At 40.4% G+C, this 19,694-nt stretch overlaps 1 protein-coding gene across 1 annotated transcript; it reads right to left on the minus strand.

The window, feature by feature from the left end:
* Positions 1–387: 387 nt before the first annotated feature.
* On the minus strand, positions 388–19,648 carry HECTD3 (HECT domain E3 ubiquitin protein ligase 3). The gene is made up of 21 exons (XM_058175243.1): positions 18,964–19,648; positions 16,754–16,914; positions 16,180–16,272; positions 15,755–15,890; positions 14,293–14,408; positions 13,230–13,343; positions 12,062–12,144; positions 11,171–11,336; positions 10,000–10,081; positions 9,037–9,219; positions 6,931–6,983; positions 6,459–6,523; positions 5,723–5,826; positions 5,172–5,291; positions 3,740–3,829; positions 2,586–2,792; positions 2,192–2,321; positions 1,828–1,902; positions 1,270–1,351; positions 1,087–1,158; positions 388–625 (listed from the first exon to the last, which is right to left on the minus strand). Exons 1-21 carry the CDS (start codon positions 19,318–19,320, stop codon positions 541–543), a joined length of 2,574 nt encoding a protein of 857 aa, XP_058031226.1. The 5' UTR covers positions 19,321–19,648; the 3' UTR covers positions 388–540.
* Positions 19,649–19,694: the final 46 nt, after the last annotated feature.

Genomic DNA, 19,694 nt, shown 5'->3' on the forward strand with positions numbered 1-19,694 from the left:
TGAAATATAATTTCTGAATGAATTAGGGACAGGGAAGTATATGTTTTGTGTGTAATTCACACATTTTTGGTCCAAATGTGTAATCAAAAAATAAACCGTACTGCGTTCCATTAAGCTTACTCCCAGTTATGTGTCTATAGAACTGTCTAAGGAAGAAGCAGAAATGAAAATGTAAAAAAAACTTCAGCAGGCAACTGTGTCACAAAATATTCCTGATTCCAAAAATGTAAGACTCCTACTATAAAGCAGTATTTTACTATATTTACTATATTTTCCCGGAGAAGGAAAAGTTAGCCTTAACTAAATTATTGAATCACAAATCTTATCCAGCTTTTCACTAGCAAGAAGCTTTTGCTCAAGCTTCTCTTGAAAAACAGCATGTTAATATAATGTTCACATCTGATATTTTATTTTCTAGATATGTACACCCATATACACTTTGTGGAAGGTGGGTCAGGATGAACAGAGTGCAAGAGCTTCTTCCAGGTAGCAAGGACAAAAATCAGACCACCATCAGCAAAACCATCATCCTTCCAGGTTTCAGTCTTCCCATGGACTCATGTCGGTATCAATGGCCACACAATTATAAGCTGCGTAACGCAATTTTTCTTCACAAACTTTGGCACTAGAAGTTTAAAAAAAAAAAGGTTAACGTTTTCAGGTATTCTGAAAATCTGCAATACATCTCTGTCTTACCTATCTACGGTTGTTCGATGAAAGTTTTACCTCACTATCATAGTCTCCCTGTTTGCCTGTGCTGTGGTATAGAGTAATATTTTCCTTCTTACACTTCTCTAGTTCTTCCACTCCCACAACTGTTTTTTCTTCTCATTATCTACTGTAAATATCACTTCCCTAGTAAGCATGGAACAGTCCTTGCTGTTCTGCTATTATATAATCTTCCCCAAATTGTCTTTCCTGTGTGTCTATCTCACAGTGATGGGGAACGATGGCCCCTTTAGGACTTGTGGACTTCAACTCCCAGAATTCCAATGCCAGCATAATTCTGGGAGTTGAAACCATAAAAGAGTGATCGTTCCCCACCTTTACCTCTACCATAAAAAGGGTTTCTAGAGCAAGACTTACGAGGCATAGTTGGGCAAAAAGAGCGTGCTGGAGCAAGTGGACGATTCAGGGAGGGCATCAGTGGTCTCCGAACTTGGCCATAAGACAGAAGAAAATAAGGTAAGTCAGAAGAATCTACCAGATAATCAAACTCCAAAGGATCAGTAATCAGTCTTCTCTCCCAAAGAGGGAAGCGGGACTCACCCCAATTTATCAGGATAGATGTAAATTCGAGCAGGAAGTCTGCTTCTCCCCGTAACAAACCTCAGAAAGCGACTACGATCCTCTAAAGAGAAAAGTACATGGCTTTCATCAGTTCATCAAGAGTCCCTCTCCATAATATACCTCCCGGAAAATGAAATAGGAATGACATCTGACATGGTCTCAAGATGCTAGCCTTGGAAAGCAGGAATTACTTTTTATTCAATGAGTCAAAATGTAACTTGCAACCAAATATATGACAGAAGTTGTGGTGAAAACTTTTCACCCTCTCTATTCTGCTGTAATTTACTTAATCTGACACCACTTCTCCCCTCATCAACTGAAATAACTGTGGCTTTTTTTTTTTTTTTTTTTTTTGAAGAAAAAAAATGTTTACAGCAAGTTTAATTATCAACAATGGGTTCTGCAGGAGAGACTATGGTAGTTTTCAATGGGAAAAGTTTCTTAAAATATGCTTGGCTCTGCAATCATTTAATAAATGGCAGAAAATCCCTTATATCCACTATTACACAACTGTGAACATTTGTTTACTCTGCTCACCATTAGTAAAGTTGTTCAAGGCCTCCCAAAAGTACTGAATTCTAGTGTCTGATGGTTCAAAATCCTCAAAGCGAGCTGTAAGAAGATAAAAATATAAACAGCACAGAAACAGTAATGTCAACTACATACCAAGATCCAGCTGATTAGAGAGGAAGAAACATTAGTTGAGAGGCAAAAGATTTTACTAAATTAGCTCAAACTCACCACACACATTTTCAATAAAGTAAGTGTGCTGGGATTCTGTACTAACTAGCAATTGCGTGTGGAGCTAGCAGTAGATACAATGAAGACCATGTACAGTATATGCCTAAAGATGAGAGCATTCTCATCCACAACAGGAAGTCCAAGTATCAGAGATACATACTGAGCTTCTTCAAGGCCTCAACTGTAACTTCTGGGTCACCACAGACCTTCTTCTCCAGTTCCTGCCAGGTGAGGAGGTCCAAGACAGCCTGAGGAACTACTTTCAGAAGTCCAGCCTGCATGGCTGCAATCTGGGAGAAGATTAGGAAAAAGAGGTAAGAAAAGAATACGTAAAATGAAAAAGAGATACGTAGAAAAAAGTTCTTCCAAAAAACTCTTTTCTGACAAGTCCATGAAAATGTATAGCTTTCTGTTAAATTTTGTTCAATATTACCTCTATAATTAATTTGCTTAAACAATGCCCAACATCTCCTAAAACATGTTGTTACTGACTGATGATAAACTATAGGGGGAAAAAGGAATGATTATACTACTAAAATGCCACACTGAATTACCTGTTCCTTACTCTCATTCAGCCGGGCTTTCTGTACCAGATGGATGAACTCTAGCCGGTTCTCATAGTGCACTGCAGTGCGAATGCCACCAGGAATAAGTTCTACCATGCGCTGGTCACTCAGTACGGTGGTATAGGTCAGCTCATTCCCAAACTTGAATTCAAAGGTCTCCTTGTCCATTCCTTCCATCATCTCCAAAAGTTTTACCTGAGAGCATGGAAAAAAACCAAGAAAATTAGGAAGAGATCGCTGGGATTCTGATTAAATTGAAGCCATCATTAGGTGGTGTAATAACGTATGGTCAAAATGTTTTCAAAAGAACAAAAAATTATTATGCTTAGTTCTTCCTTAGAAAGCACGAAGCAAGGTCTTAATCCCGGTAAAACCTCTTTTATTAACACGACTGTGAATTCCGTTCATTCACAGTCAACAAGCCTTTGGCAAACAGTCTTTCAGAGGAATGTTTATCAACCCCCACCTTATCTCACTTGCATCGCTGCCAGAGAACCAATTTCCAAATGCAGAGCAAGACCAAACTTGGCACCGAGTCTATTAGAGTCATGAACAGAACTTTCCAATCTTGAAATGAGATGAACTAATTGCTTCCTGCAAAAGCCCACATCCCGTTCGCTCCTCTTTTATGTCTTATGGGAGGGGCCAATCATCTCCAAGGTGTGGCCTTACTCCCAAGTCTACTCTGCTTTCTTAATTGTTCTTGTCTTCTGGCAGCTCTGCGCATGCGCACACTGGGAATGGGCTCCAGCTGTTCCTCTGCCTCACTGCTGTCTAACTCCCTCTCTGCCTCCAACACAGAGCCCTCATCCGAGCTTTCCCCAGCCCCCAGGACTGGCTCAAGTTCCTTCCCAACCTCCTCACTGTCAGACTCTGCTGCTAGCTCTACTGGCCGCCAGCGGGCCACAACATTTCTGAGATACATTCTGATGGTTTTGATAGATGTTACAATATTTCTAGGTGATCTCCTCTACAAAAGCTAAGGTGCAAGGAAGTTCTATCATGACTATTTAAAAAACAAGTTCAAGCCATCAGCTCAATTATGTATTGTTCCATATTTTTAGTCCCCAACAGCAAATAAATGGAGAGAAGCCTATTCATCAGTTTTTAACCCTGAAACAGAAACACCACTCGTGACTTACCAGCATTGAGTCAATAGCAGGGAAATCCTTATTCCAACTCACTTCTTCACCTGTCAGTTGCTTCCAAACAAAGCCGGGCAAGGCAAGGACCTTGAACAGAAAAGAAGAAGATAAGCAGAATTTTAAGGGTAGTTGCAGTCATTCGGGTCTCTTTAAATCCAAACAAATTCTTCAAAAATGGACTGAAGATACTCTTTTATTTCAAATATTGCTGCTTTGTTTCTTTTGTGATATGTTTCAGTGTTTTTCAGGATCTTGAAATTATTTTAAGTACATTTCTTTTTGTTAGCTGCCTTCAGCTTTTTATTAAAGTGGTATTTAAAAATAAGATTAATAAATGTATCTACGTAACAATAAAACAGAATATTGTCTCCCACTTAAGGCATTAATTCCACAGAATACCATAATCTTAGGCAATTAAATGGGCAGTAGGAATAATTCTGAGAATAAAGGGAGGAAAAAGCCCATTCAGACTTGCAAAATTTTGTCACTGTAACCTTATAATAAAATAACGTTAGAGTTTTTTGGCATCATAGTCAAATTTTTCAGGAATGGCTGATAGATGCTAAGGCTAAGGAACTTGTTATTTGTATATTAGACATGCCTATATCCAGCACTGAAAGTTATTTGGTCAACTGTTCTCCATTAAAGAGAAGGATAATTTGTACTGAGAAGGACCCACTATAAATATTTATAGTTTAGCATTGCCCCTTCCTAACTGCATAATATGTCCAAGGATCAGGTGGAAGGTACTTTACTGCCAATGCAGCTTCTTGCAAAAACACTTAAATTTGTGACAACGAAATAGGAAATATTGTCCCAAGTTATCTCAAATGTCTGATGAGATTAGGCTCTATAGAAAAGAGAGCTGTTGATCAGTTCTTTGCTGTGCTGATTTATAGTTTCAGATAGAAAATGTTTGATAATTGTTTGATGTGGAAAAAAAGACAACTTACACTGAACTCTAGGCTATGTCAAAATTCTAAATTAAAAAAGAAACAAAGTTTTTGAATTAACAAGCCAAATGCATCTATGAAAGGGAATAGCCAAAAACATAAATAAAGAAATCCCAGAGAAAAGAGAACATATGCCTTCAATTTGATCAATAAATAAGAATGAAGCATTCAACTTCAAGGAATAGACTTGTTCTTCTTTCTAGAATGACTGTTTTCCAATATCCTCCCACCTTCTGTGACATAAGACACAAGGGGAGTAGACTTCCAGGTTAATAATTTTTAAAAACATGGAAGCATCTAACATTCCCCATTTTTGTCCCCAAAAGTATATTTGGGACCCAATTTTAAATGATTACATAAATGAAGGAATGAGCACATGTTCAGAAAACATGTCTACAGAAAGTATGAAGTGGCTTGAGTATGAAGAAATATCGCTTCTGGTATCAAGGAAAATTTAGTCAATATTGGATACTAACCAGAAATTCTTTGCCGCGTAGAGCTGCACCCATTATTTGCCCAATCCATTCATATTTGAGGAATTCCTTGCAAGATGGGTTTGGGACATACATGTCTCGGGCCTCTCCAGTTCCACTGCCCTAAAATGACGAATATCTTATTTTAAAAAATCAACTAAGCAACAGTGTAATTATTATATAAGCATAACTCCATACAGAAACTCCCAGTTCAACACCATAGCAGCACCTAGCAATACATAATCCACCAAGGGCCAACAGAGATAGTGCAACATTTTCTGGCACGTGTTAGTGCCTTAACCTGGACACAAGAAATTTTTTTAAAAACCACCTTGATCTGAAGCACTTTTAACACACTGAGCAGAACAAGCAGGTGTAACAGATAAAATACAATGGAATGCTTAATTCAATGGCATCAGGAAAAGATCCAGAAACCTAAGTGTTGTTTCTTTGCCATTAATGCCCCTGACATTTTATTTTCTTCTTAGGTAGCGTTTTTCTTTGTCTTATCCTGAAAGACTTGATCTAATTTCGGTTTGAGCAAGGAATGGCACCTGATTGGATGTGCGGACAAAAAAAGGCAGTGGGACGGGTGTCTCGGATGAACTAGGACACAACTCTTCAGACATATCAGCAATGCTGTCCCGAAAACCCCCACCTGAAAGAAAGAAAACAAAGCAAAATAAAAAGGAGCCCATTTATATTTTTGCCAAACATCAACTTTCACTGGATTTCTGATCTTCCCACTCCCATCACTTTAGAAAGTCCATTTTTTTTGTGGGGAGATTACATCCGGGAGTGGGGTGGGGTGAATCAAAATTATGACTTGTCTAATCTACTCTTATATGGTCAGATCTTAGCAGGACTATTGTTCTAAGAATAAAATCTGATACTACTAAAAATACAGCTATGCAATAGCTATTTTTCTGGATGTTGCAACAGCCAAATTTCCAGGTCTGAAATAACCTGGATTATGTCATGCCTATAATCCAAACATGGTCCATAGAAAACCCAAATGCTCAAGTACAAATTATCAAAATCAATAATATCTGCAGTTACCATTGCGATAATGGTGGGCACAATAAAATAACACGGATTGGGAACAAGGAACAAAATAAAACAAAAAAGGTTATTGAGACCTTTACTGGGCCATTTTAATTCCATTTCCTCAAAACTGAAGCACAAAGCCAAGAAATGTGCTTTTATTTGCCTTTTATTGAACAATGCAGAACACTAAAGGCTAAATTTAAGCAAGGCATCAATTGGGTCTATTCAGAACTTTAAACTTACCCTGATCAATGATGCCCTCAGCAATGAATTTACATTCCCACCATTGATCATACCGCAATGGCCACCTGGGATAAAATAAAAATTAGAGTTATCAAGTGTGCTAGCCATTAGTCAAAATATTAGAGCCAATTATCATGAAGATATTAACATTAATAGACAACCTGTGATAAAAATGGAATGATTGTGGCAAAAGTACTTTAAGAACAGATACTAGGCACATTGGGTGCACTCCCAAAACAATGGCGGTGATGTTACCTATCTTGGGTAATGAAAATGTCTGCAAGAAAACAACTAGACTCAGAGAGCACCAAGGAGCCCTAATATCAGGTTTTCTCTTTCCTTGAAAAATGAACTTTTGGTTTATTTGCAAATCCTACAATAGTTGTCATCCAGGCCTTTAAATTTCAGATCCCCAAAAACTTTAAAGCCCTTTTCGCAAGGAAGAAAGACAAATGGCTCAAGGATCACCCACCTATAATCCAGGGGCTTCTCATACTTGTCCGAAGGTTTCAGGCCTTCATATACCTAGGAAGAGCAGAAAGTGCAGCTAAAGCTTTAACAGTGGAAGAAAATAAAACATCACAACGGTGCTTATAGATGGCAAAGCAAGAATATCCTGCCCCTGAAGCCATCGAGCGCATTTTAATTCCGCAGAAAACTGGAAGGGAAACAGTTGGTACTTTAGGACACCAAAAAATTACTTTCCTGGGATGCTTTTCTGGTTAAGTAGATCCCCAGCAAATAAAATGAAAAAGCCAGTGTGATGATATGGCTGGACCACTATGTGAGACAACTCAAACTGCAGCTCCTAGTTTATTGCCTGGTCTTGGGAAAATTACAACCTGTTGGGCTAATTTCACAGTGATGCTAACAATAAAATGAAGGAAACCACTGTAGCTCATTGACAGAATAAAACTAGGCCAAAGAGAGAAATATTAACCTGACAACCTCATAAACAAAACAGATAGGCAAATCAACCACAATTCCGGTGGTGGTGGGAATTAGATAAAAGCTCAAAGAAAATGAATTACTTTGATCAGAGGAGGTAGTATTCACTTAACAATGGCAATTGGGACTGGAGTTTCTGTCACTAGGAGACAGAGTTGTAAAACATGAGTCATGTAACCACACAACTCAGTGGAAATTCCAGCACTCCCCGTTATGCCATCCTTAAGGAAATCACCATGGGTGTCAAATGAGGACGTCATGTGGTTGCGATTTTCAACCTCCTGCTTACTTCCCCATTAACTTTGCTTATTGGATGCCAGCAAAGAAGGTTTCACGTGGTGAACATGTGGCCTTGGAGCATCTTGATGTCACAATCACGAGCTGAGCACCAAACATCCAAAGTACAATCATGTGAGTGTGGAGGTGCTGTGATGGCCATAAGCACAAGGACTGGTCATAGCTATCAGTTATTCAGTGCAGGGGTCTCCAACCGTGGCAACTTTAAGATTTGTGGACTTCAACTCCCAGAGTTCCTGGGAGTTGAAGTCCACAAGTCTTAAAATTGCCAAGGTTGGAGACCCCTGGTTCAGTGCCATCGTCAAGTTTGAATGGTCACTGAATGAGAGGTTGTTAAATGAAGATCACCTGTGGATACCATAGAGCAGCAGCCCCTTTTTGATACCAGAAACCAGTTTCATGGAAAATAATTTTTCCATGGACTGGGAGAGGATGGTTTTGGTTTTGCTCGCTCACCAGCCACTCAACCAGTTTAGGGGAAGACAATTTTTCCATGGACCAGGGAGGGGTGATAGTTTTGGTTTTGGTTTTGCTTGCTGGTCTGTTGCTCACCTCCAGCTGTGCAACCCAGTTCCTAACAGGCCACAGATCAGTACCAATCTGTGGCCTGGGGAGTGGGGACCTCTGTCATAGAGCAGCGATCCCCAACCTTTGTGGCTTGGTGGCTTGGTGGGGAAGGGAGAGGAGAACTGGGTCGCATGAGCGGTGGGCCAGCAGCGAGAGCAGCATGCCAGCACAAATGCGCATGTGCGTGCAGCTAAACTTGTGCCTGTTGAACTGCGCATGTATTCATGCGCACCAGCCAGCCACTTGTGCAAGTTGAGCTGTGGGTGCATGTGCACATGCGCACCAGTCTGCCGCTTGCGTGACCCGGTTGGGAATAGACCAAGGACCGGTAATGGGCCACAGCCCAGGGGCTAGGGACCCATTATAGAGGACATAGAATTAAAATTCAATTATTTAACAGCATCACACATACATGACACAAATTAAATATTTCTGTAAAAGTTCTATTATAAATTGAAGGATCCCAGAGTGATGCTTCCCAATCTTAAAAAGGCTGTGCCATAGTTGCCTGTTAGCTGTGATATAGACATCAACGGCATTTCATTCATTATATCAAGAGCACAGCATAAAAAAGCACTCTGAAGTACAGAAGGAAATTACTGCTCCTGAATCATAATTAGTGCAATCTTTCCTACTTTGGTATTCTTCAGATGTTAGTTCCATACCTCCCAGAATATCAGACAGCCATTTTGGAAATTACTGTCCCAACAAATCTGGAGGATCCCATAGTGGAGAAGGGCATGCTATTATATGTGTTTCCCCTTACCTGGGTGAAGACAGTGTTTTTACAGGTAGGGTCAAGGGCAGGATTGTCGCGATGCTCCATGGCTAGGCGCCGGTTGATGTAGAGACGTGGCATGAAATTGGGCTTGCTGGTTTCAGAGTCCTTGAGGCACTGGCTGATTAGCATTGTGCGTCGCTTGGACAGCAACAGAAACTGTTTGATATGCTGTCAGGGGATAACAATTGGTTCAAAGAGGGCAATAGTCCAATATCTAATGCACTTTCCCTCACTTTTCCAGCCAATTGGGCTCTAACATCATGGCCACCACCCAAATATTCTTGATACACTGATAACTTAGTTCTTTTTCCTACTAGAAACACTCTGATATCGGAAAATATGTATTTAATGAACAAAGTCATTCCCATCTCTCATTAACAATGTTGATGCATTTTTAATTTATTAAAGATTTATGAGCAACCTTGTATAGAAAGCTGCAGTTCATATTTGTTAAACGAGGGCTTTTTAAACAAGGACTACTGCCACAGAGAACAAAGAATTAAAATTCAATTATTCCATTGAGTTTTAAGTTGTCGTATTAATTTAAATTGGGACTTAAAAGGATCTCATTAGAATCATGAAATAGAATTTTTTTTCCTGAAGCTTGAAAAATGAACTCGAACATGAAAAGAAAATACAATGTGGACATTCTTGTTAAAGTGAAGTTAGAGAGAGCCATCCTTTTTAAAATGCTGGGCTTGCTTATATAATGATTGAAGAAGAGTTCCCCAGCAAGAGCATCCTTACATCTTCTCTGCTACATCATTGTCAACTCGCCTTCAAGAAACAGGATGGCAATGTTAGCCTATTCGACTGTCTAGTTAGGTTGGAGCAGATACATTTATTCAACAGCTTCAATTTTCCCAAAGAAAGGTAGGTTTGGCTACTACAGAATAGTCACAATAACAAGAGATATTGACCCATCAGTAGGACTTTTAGTCACCTCACCTTTAGTTCATTGAAGGTGCCGAGTGTGTAGTCCCAGGCTGGTACAAGGTGATGAAGCACACTGTCCAAGATCTTGATAAACCTATCCCAACAAAAAGAAACAGCACCAAAAATGTGGCAAAATATCTAAGTGATGTATAGTGATGCATGATGCTGAGGGTACAATGTGATTCCATATAATCATGTAAATAAAACAAAATTATGATTACGTTTATATTCCATCTGTCCATTAGGAGCTCTTTTCCTCCTAATTTTTTTCTAGGCAGTCCTCTACCACTGAGCATTATTTGTTTATTTCTGAAATGTATCTCCTACCCAAGCAAATTCTCTGAGCCTTTATAATTAAAAATGTTTGCAAGGAAACTGTGAAGGCATGACCATGAAATGAAGAATAGCAATGAAAATGAAGAGAATTCACACGGTCATAATACTAGGAAAGGCTAGTCAAGAATGAGATACTTCCTGGTTTATGGAAGTAAGCACTCAAATAAGCAGTGCTTCAGCATTGCAATCAAAGCGATACAGTATTCCTAGGTGTAATAGTATGTGGAAAAGAGGTTTAGAAGAAACCCTCCCTAATTTTTCCACCTGCAAAGGAGACAGTGGAAGAATAACACTTTAACACTTAAATGTAACTTCACAATATGTAACTTTATTGTAACTTCACAATAAAGTTAACTTAGTGCATTTGGTCATTTTTTCTGTTTCCTGTGCCTAGTAAAGCTGACATCATTCTTGCAAGTCTCAAAGTGCAATCCTTCTTCCCCCAATCTCCTCTACAGCCTGAGATATTAAAGAGAGTCCAAAGAGCCATCTGCCCTGCCCACTATGCAGCTGTAAGCTATGCTATCTATTCTCTGACCATTTGAGTCAATTGCGCATTGAGTCCTTCGGGAGATAGGGCGGTATATAAATTTGATAAATAAATAAATAAATAAATTTCCTAGGCAGGTTCTCTTGGTCCAGTCTCCCAAGGTTTTTCCCACATACACTAGAAGAAAACTAATACACACCTAGGGTGGGATAGCGATAACAAAGATCTTGATGTTCTTTTAATTAATTCAGCTGCTTGCAGAGGCTTCTCACATATTTTCTTATTCCCATCCACAGTTGTGGAAATGAGGCTCATTAGAACTTCTTTATTAGCATTCCTAACTAGCACTTTCCATACCTCTGCAGGATCACAGCACGCCAATAAAGCACATCGGGGTCTCTCCCTTCCAGTCGTGGATACCTCACTAGGTTGGCTGGTTGAAACATGTCTGCGTTGAGCCCCAATTCTCGTTGCCGTGAAGATTTGATCTTTATGCCCCGGAGGCGCACATCAATCCCATCATCTGCATAAAAGGAAAGGACCATATGCAGCAAGCAAATCATTTAAATAAATAATTAATTCCTCTGTATAGAAATTTCTGTGGGGAAAATATGGAGCAGAACACTGGCACCTCAAGAAAATACATACATTTTCCAAAAGGATGCAGGTCTTTGTTCAAAAACAGACATGATTTGGATTTCAAGAGACTTGGCAACTAGATTTTCCAAAGTAAGAGATTTTACCAAGAGAGGTTTTTGCAAACCGTAATCCTGTAAGTCTGGTTTATAAAAGAAAATCTAGTTCTTTCAGATGGACACTAAACGATGTGCTGTTATAGAAAGAAGAAAATTGTTGAGGATTGCAAAAAGAAAGTAAAAATGTTTTTTGTTTTTTTCCTTTTGTCTCTTTTTCTTTCGTTGTTTTCTTTATTTGGTATAAATTTGTGTAGTTTTTATGTTCTTTTTAAAATTATAATATGTATCTGTCTGTCTGTCTATCCATCCATCATCATCATCATCCCCCCCCCCAATGGCAGTTTATTTGCTAATAATGGGCAAGGGTTTTTGAGGGTTTTCCTCAAGAACAGAGCCCATAAGCGATGTCTTGGGAGGTGTGATAAAAAAACTGTTACATTTGGCTCTTTGTACTTGCATACAGGTGTAATAAAATCCCAAATTAGAGTTTCAGAATTACCAAATGATCCCCCCAAAGATTAAAAATTTCATCCTCATAGTGACACCCACACACCTCTGCATTCCACAATGCGGATTTCAATGACAGGCAAGTGAGCAGTCATGTCTTCCAGCACACACACATCCCCGATGTAGCTCCTAGGGACAAAAAAACAACAACAACAAAAAACCCCATATCTGTTTCGTCTTGCATATAGTAGTATAACCCCCTCCCCCTTTGCCAAACTTTTAATTGTATGTATCTGAAAGCTGGGGACAAGTTACATTGGGTTGTGAATGGGAACTGGGACCCAAAGACTCCTGGTTCTCGTTCCAACCTTCTGAATTGCGCATTGATCTATCAATTTCCCTCTGATGGGGGAGGAGGTGTTTAGGGTTAGCATTGTGGGGGGAGGGTTGATGGAAATTTGACTCCTAAAACAGTGATGTCAGATAGGACATACAGGAGCTTGCTTACAGGTATTAGGCAAAATGTTAAAAAATATAGATACTGCCTATATCTATTTATACATAACACTGCCTAGTGTTATGTAGAAATATAACTATAGGTAGACCTTACGTAACAACCACAATTAGCCCTGGCAACTCCATCACTAAGCACTGCCGTCACTAAGCTGAAAATCACATGAATATATCAGGCTCACGACATCACTTCCTATTCAATTGTTAAATGAAACGTTGCGGTTGTAAAATGCGATCCCATGTGACTGAGATTTGCAATTTTATTGCTGCATTCTCCATCAACTCCTGACACTTGTCAGGAACCAGTCCTTAAGCATGTGATCATGTGACCACAAAACACTGAAAATCGTAAATGTAATGATTAAGCGGTTTACAGACTCAGCATATTGCCCCCAAGCAATCGGAAGGAAGGAAAGCTGAGTCAATCTTGAGCCTGGTGAGATTTGAACTGCCAAATTGCAGGCAGCCAGCCTGCCAGTAGTCAGCAGAAGTAGCCTGCAGTATTGCATTCTAACCACTACGCCAACATCAACAACCAGCAATTACATATGAACCCCTAGCACTTCACCAGCGGCAATTGGGCCATTAATTCCTTGCTTTGCAACAGCATTTAATCACAATTCTTCATCTCTATTCTCTCTTTCTCCTTCCTGTATCATAGGAAATGACAAGTTTTGGACAACTATTAAACCATTTGAATAAAATTTAGGAAGATGTCTTCATTCAATTAGCTTCCATCTTCCCCCACAGCCCTAACTCACTCATCAATGCCGACATCACTCAGTTTCTTCAGGTTATCACCCTCACCGCCATACACAGCCACCCTTTTTGGCATGAAGTTCTCATCTGTTGTATCCACGGTCAGAAAGAGTTTCCTGATGGGAGAGAATTGAATCAACAAATGTGAGACAAAGCCAAGGGGTATTAGGAAAACTTTCACATGCAAGAAAGTTCTGTGAAGGCTGGAAACTCAAAAGGGGCTTTCTTTAAACAAAAAACTCCTGCTGAAAACTTGCTCAGTTATTAGGATTCCTGTCAAAAAAGGATTGTTCAGCATCCTTACAAGCCATCACTGTAGATGTTTGGAAACATGAAGACGCTCTTGGCATTCATTCTTGCAACCCTCTCCTGCAATTTTTAAATCAGAGAAAATATGAGGAAAAAGGAAGAGAGAACTGCCCACCTTAAAACAGTTCAATCAGATTCAGTCTTTTTCTGAAATATTATACTGGGACTTTTTCAAATATTCTTCAAAAAGGATTGGAAAAAATAAGGATATTCTGAATTAAGAAGAGGGGGTACATCCTTCATATTTCTGTGATTCACTTTATGTCACTCTGAGCTTCAGGTCATTGTTAATAGAAAAAGCCACTGGAAGAAGAAAAACTGTTAATCTATCCCTGACATAAAAAAGGAAATGGGATTGTAGAACTGCACATTTTCTGATACAATCTAATATAGTGTCTTAGCTGTACATTTATAGTGGAAGCATCTGAAAAGCCTAGCACATTTATTGTACAGGAAAATTGAGATATTTTCCATTGTTAAGCATTTCTCAATTTTATTTTTCTGAAAGAAGAATGCCTATGCACAAATCAGGGCCAGACATACAAACTACATTTCTAAACCCATCTTGATCTACATTCAATAGAATACAGAAAACAGAATGGAAGAATAATTGTTTTTCAGGAAGGTCAAATAAATTAGAGCAGCAATCTATTTGCAAAGACTGATCCTAAATCATTTTGTATCTAATGATAGAGAAGAAAACCTTGCTTTACAGAGAAAAAGCTAGGAAAAGGAGGAGCGGATTTAATTACTAACTTTATTATGGTTCCTTTCTTCATGTTGAGACGAACCCAGTGTTGGCCTTGGGATCCATCACTCTCCCAGTAGGTGTCCTCGTGGTTGTCGGTCAAGTATGAAACATTGAATTCTTCCTAGGGAAGCAGAGCAGCACATTAGCCCAGGCTAATATTTGAACCAGCCCTACTTATTCATACAGACATGCTCTTGATGAATATGCTTCACTTGAGAAGCATTTCAATGAAGTACTGCATTTGCTCAGATCTCATTTGGAGTATCGTAGCTAACAAATTGGAGTAAGTTCAGAAAAGGTCCAAGTTCTGGAGAGCAAGCTCTCAGAAAAATGGTGTGTGTCTATAGAGATACAAATAAAAAGTGGACTTATTTTCTCTTATTCTAGAGGACAAGATCTACCATATTTTTCGGAATATAAGACGTGCCTTAGTTTTGGGGTGGAAAATAAGAAAAAAAGCTGATTGGCAGGTGGATTGGCCTCCCAGAATACCCCCAACCAGCTGTTCCCAGAGGTGAATTTTAACAACAGGTTCCTTGGTTGTAAGCTCTGTGCCTTGCTTTTTTTTTTTTTTTGCTTTTTTTTCTGCCCTAAAACACTGTTTCAGAAAAATCTTTTGAAAGCCTCCAAAACAGAGCTTCAGGAAAAAAGCCTCTGAAGCTCTGTTTGGGAACTTCTTTTCTGAAGCTCTGTTTGGGGGCTTTTTTTCTGAAGCTCTATTTGGGAGTTTCTTTTCTGAAGCTTAGTTTCTGATGCTTTTTTCAGCCTCTGAAACCTCTGTTTGAGAAGCTGGGTGGGGCTACATTCAGAGTATAAGACACACCCAGATTTTCACCTTCTTTTTTTGGGGGAAAATGTGCATTTTATATTCCGAAAAATACAGTAATTGGTTAAAACAGAAGGAGGTAGGTTCATGGTACAGCTTAGCAGGAACTTTCAGTGTACAAGGCAAAGATGCCTAGGCAAAGATGTCAGGCAAAAATGCTCTAGCAGCATCTGCACTGAACAAGATGAGATGTATGTAGAGTAGAGTACCATTGAGGTCATCACAGTTCTATATTTCTAATCCTTTACAAAGACTAAAAAAGGGAGTTCAAAATTAAGAGGCAGGCAAATGAAATGTGAAAGTGCTGGATTGTAGTGTTATTGTCTGCTAACATGGCCACACTGGCTAGGAATAATAGAAGTCCAGCGTTACTGAATAGCACCAGTCTGGAGAATAATGGTTATTCTAAAACTAAAATAAATGGTGCTTTTATTGTGAGCTGAGTAGGGGTAAGCAGACAATGCCTCTCATCCATCATCATCACCTATGAAAGTTGCAAGAACAATTTAAAGATGATATTTATAGACAACCTGTAGATTTTGCTTATCAGCTACAAATTCATAATCCTTGACAAGTTACGGATGATAGTCTGAGGAAGAGTTTCCCCTACAAGGAGATCCAATCTGCTGATAATATTATACCGTGTAAGAGGAGACGTCGATGCTGTCCACATATTGCTTGATACTACCCAGATTCTCATCCTCCTTGCCAATATGGTCATAAAGGAAATGTACCAGATCTTCATCACATTCATAGCTCCATGTGGGTGGCACAAATCTACAAAGCAGTGATGGTAGTCAGCAGCACAGAAGGAGCACTGAGGGGGATAGTCAGAAACTGTAATCTATTAATTCCTCCATTCTTAGTCATGTTTTTCATTTCCTCGTCCCATAATATCTCCCAATGTGTTACTTCAGTCAGCTTTATACCAAAGAACTGTTTCCACTGGTGGTGGATGACAAAGCCTAACTCAACTCCATAGGCTGAATCACTGTTCCCAAAGTAACGGCACTGAGTATCCCAAGCAATCAGTACCCCATCCCACCTCAAAATAAAATCAAATTACCGGAGTCTCTCTACTGCAGCCACATCTGGCTCCATGATTTTTGGCTTTGCTCCAAGATGCAAGGAATATGTTAAATCTACCACTTGTTCCCATCTGGAGTATAGAAAATGCAAAAAAATTATAAATGTCAACTCCAGGTTAGAGAAACTGATTGGCTTCTAAGAAAAGTTCTAAGAAAAAGTTATGAGAACAAATCAATACGGACCAATACGTAGCCATCTGTGGAAGGTGCAACATTACATTTCTAATCCATTTTGTTATACAAACGACCTTTGTTGTTATACAAATTTGTCAGATCCATAATGAATCGACAAATGTGAAACAATTTATAAAGACAAATGATTCACTAACTAGGATTCAGCAAATGATATTTTAAAAATGGGCATACCTACATGATTTAGAAAAAAATAGCCCCTCTTCAGAATCTTCCTTTTGTGCCACTCATTTTCTTCTGAGAATGCTCTGACAACCAGAGTTTTGTAGACAAATAAAATATATTTGCTTACATTCACATTTGCAGTATCCTCTACAATAAGTCCTCCAAAGCCTACCAAGCAGAAGTGAGATTCTGTACCTGATCACTGGTTTAAAATCCATCCCAAAGAGCTGTTGCTGCCTCTGAATCCTCTCCATAGATTCCACTGGTACCAGCCTGTCTCCACTATCTGCATGCTTACACATAAGAACCCAACCTTCCTCCAGGTCACAACCAGTCTTGTATTCCTGAAGTTGCTCCTATATGATTAGAACACAAAGTCACATGAGCAGTAAAATCTAAGTGGATTGTTATTACCTATTACTACAAATATATAAAGTTTAAATGTGCAAGACCTTTGCACTATTTGTGCAGCTGCAATTAAATCCTTATGTAAATTCAACTTAATAAATATGCCTGTACAAATTTCAGAGTCAATGAAATACAGTGAGCCGTGGTGGCTCAGGCTGTAAGACAGCCTGTTATTAAACACAGCAGCCTGCAATTACTGCAGGCTCGAATCCCACCAGGCCCAAGGTTGACTCAGCCTTCCATCCTTTATAAGGTAGGTAAAATGAGGACCCAGATTGTTGGGGGGGCAATAAGTTGACTTTGTAAATATACAAATAGAATGAGACTATTGCCTTACACACTATAAGCCGCCCTGAGTCTTCGGAGAAGGGCGGGATATAAATGTAAATAAAATAAATAAATAAGATGGTGAACTAGAGCTAAGAGCCGTCCAGAACTGACTGTGTGGTTTTGAGCCAGTCATTTTCTCCCAGCCCAATTTAATTCAGAGAGTTGGAATAGTGGGGATAAAACAAAGACCTTGCTCTCAGGTCCTGGAGAAATAAAATAAAATAATAAAATAAAATAAAATAGCAAATTAAAATATTCCTGTTCACTGCAAGTCACAATAATTTCCCATTTTTGGAAAAAACCAAAGATGTATACAAATAAAGGTATATTTACAGCAATATACAAAATGTTATCCTGTACAATAAACCGTATGGAATTGGCAATTTGATTAATTAGAAAAGTTTCTGCATGGATATTCAGAATATTTGTAACACTGCTCAGTCTGATCCCATAGCCTTGGGTGTCATAAGCTCATAAGCTTTGAAGAGCCATGAAGTGAAGCCTCTAGTTCTGGCAACTGTTTGACATCCAACAGTTCATGCCCTTCTTATATAGTCAGTCTATTCCAAGTTCAGAACTAACCATTTGTTTCCCGTAACACAAACACTGACAGTCTTACCGCAGGTGGTTGCACCTCATTGGCTGCAGGTGATCTTCAAAATGCTAAGCAAGGTTGGGAGATCAGGAAACCCAAAGCTATAGGATGGAGTGGGAGTTTGCGAAGGAGGGGGAGAAACCGTGATGAAAGAAGTCAGTGTCAAATCACTTCTAGTAAAAGACTATAATGTAGACCCATGGAATCATTAAGAGCAAAACTTAGCAAAAAATGGGAAATGTGAACTCCTCCACCCACTCAGCCATTTACATGACTGATTTACATACAGCCACAAATGGAAAGGAATAAAATGGGGATAAATGGGAATCTTCATGGCTTGGGACCAGGTTATCTGAGGGACTGTGACTGTGAAGGGGAGATGTGACTGGTCTCCTGCCAGTCACATCTACCCGACCCATTAGAGCTGGGAGGCAGGGAATGCTGTGGGTCCCATCCCCGAGGGAGATACACCTTGTAGGACCCAGAAGAAGGGCCTTCTCCGTGGCAGCTCCCTCTCTCTGGAACATCATTCCACCAGAGATTAGAATGGCCACCACCCTAATTCTTTTCTGGAAGCCGCTGAAGACCTGCCAGCGGGCCTGGGGAACCCAGAGCGGGATAAAGCTCATTAAATGGCTCATGCTGTCGCTGGGGTGGGAGGTGGGGGGCTCAGGGGTGATTTTATTACATTAATTTATTTGATTTTTTTATGAGTTTTAGTTTTTTTAAATGTGGTTTTTTATCTTCTGAAAGCCGCCTTGAGTCACCATGGGCGAATAGGTGGCAATATAAATCAAATCAATCGATCGATCAATCTCCACTTCTATCTCAATCCTATTTGCATTAAGTCTCTTCTTTTTTATTTTCTAATTTGAAGTATGCCTCAGAACCCTGGCACGCTTCCGGCCTCTCTAGAGAAATATTCCTGATCAGGATCTACTTGGATCCGCTCGAAACTAACGCGGGATCGAAACGGTTTAGATCCGCCAGGGTTTCGCTCCGTTCCTCCGGATTAGCCTCCAGGTGCAAAGGCCGCGCGCGAGAGACAGAGAGCCCCCGCCTTGTCCCTCACCCTGGTGAGCTTCACCCAGAGCCCGTGCCCGTTGCAGTATTCCTCGCCGCTGGCTCGAATGCACGATCCTTTGCGCAGTTCGATGGTGGCCCTGCCCGGACCTTTCCTGATGCCGGGACCCGCACCGCCCGCAGCTTTGCTTGGGCTCTCCCACACAGACAACAGGCTCCGGCCCGAGGCCGAGGCGGGCCCCTGGGCGCTGGGATCCTTGCAGAGCTTGTACTGCACTTCTCGGGGCACGTAAGCCAAAGCGGCGGGCAGCGGCTCCACCCGGATCAGGCAGCCGATCGCCTCGCTCAGGAAGCGCAGCCGGCCCAGCAGCAGGTGCGGAGACTCGCTGTCAGTCGAGGGAACCATCCTGCCTGTCTCGACGGCGCGGATGGGAGCCGCGGCAGCCGCTCCACCGATTCTCGCCTCCCCTTCCCTGCCGCGGCCGGCGAAAGCTCAACGGCAGTCAGGAGAAGGTAACCGAGGTTGCTTCCTGCTTCCTCCGCCGCCTCGATTCCGGCTGCTCTACCGTAAAGCATCCTCTATCGGCGGAAAGCAAATCAGGGCGGTCGCGATTTTGCGGGTCCGCGGCGTGGGAAGACCTCCGTTAGCCCGTGAGCGCCGGGGCTTTCACCCGGGGAGTTTCGAACCACCAACCCATGAAGTTCTGCTTATTTTGGCTGTCTCGTATTTTTTGCCCACCAAATAGGGTTAGAGTTAAGGTTATCGATCGGTGATTGACA

The sequence above is a fragment of the Ahaetulla prasina genome, chromosome 3 (assembly GCF_028640845.1).
Source record: "Ahaetulla prasina isolate Xishuangbanna chromosome 3, ASM2864084v1, whole genome shotgun sequence".
NCBI classification, from domain to species: domain Eukaryota; kingdom Metazoa; phylum Chordata; class Lepidosauria; order Squamata; family Colubridae; genus Ahaetulla; species Ahaetulla prasina.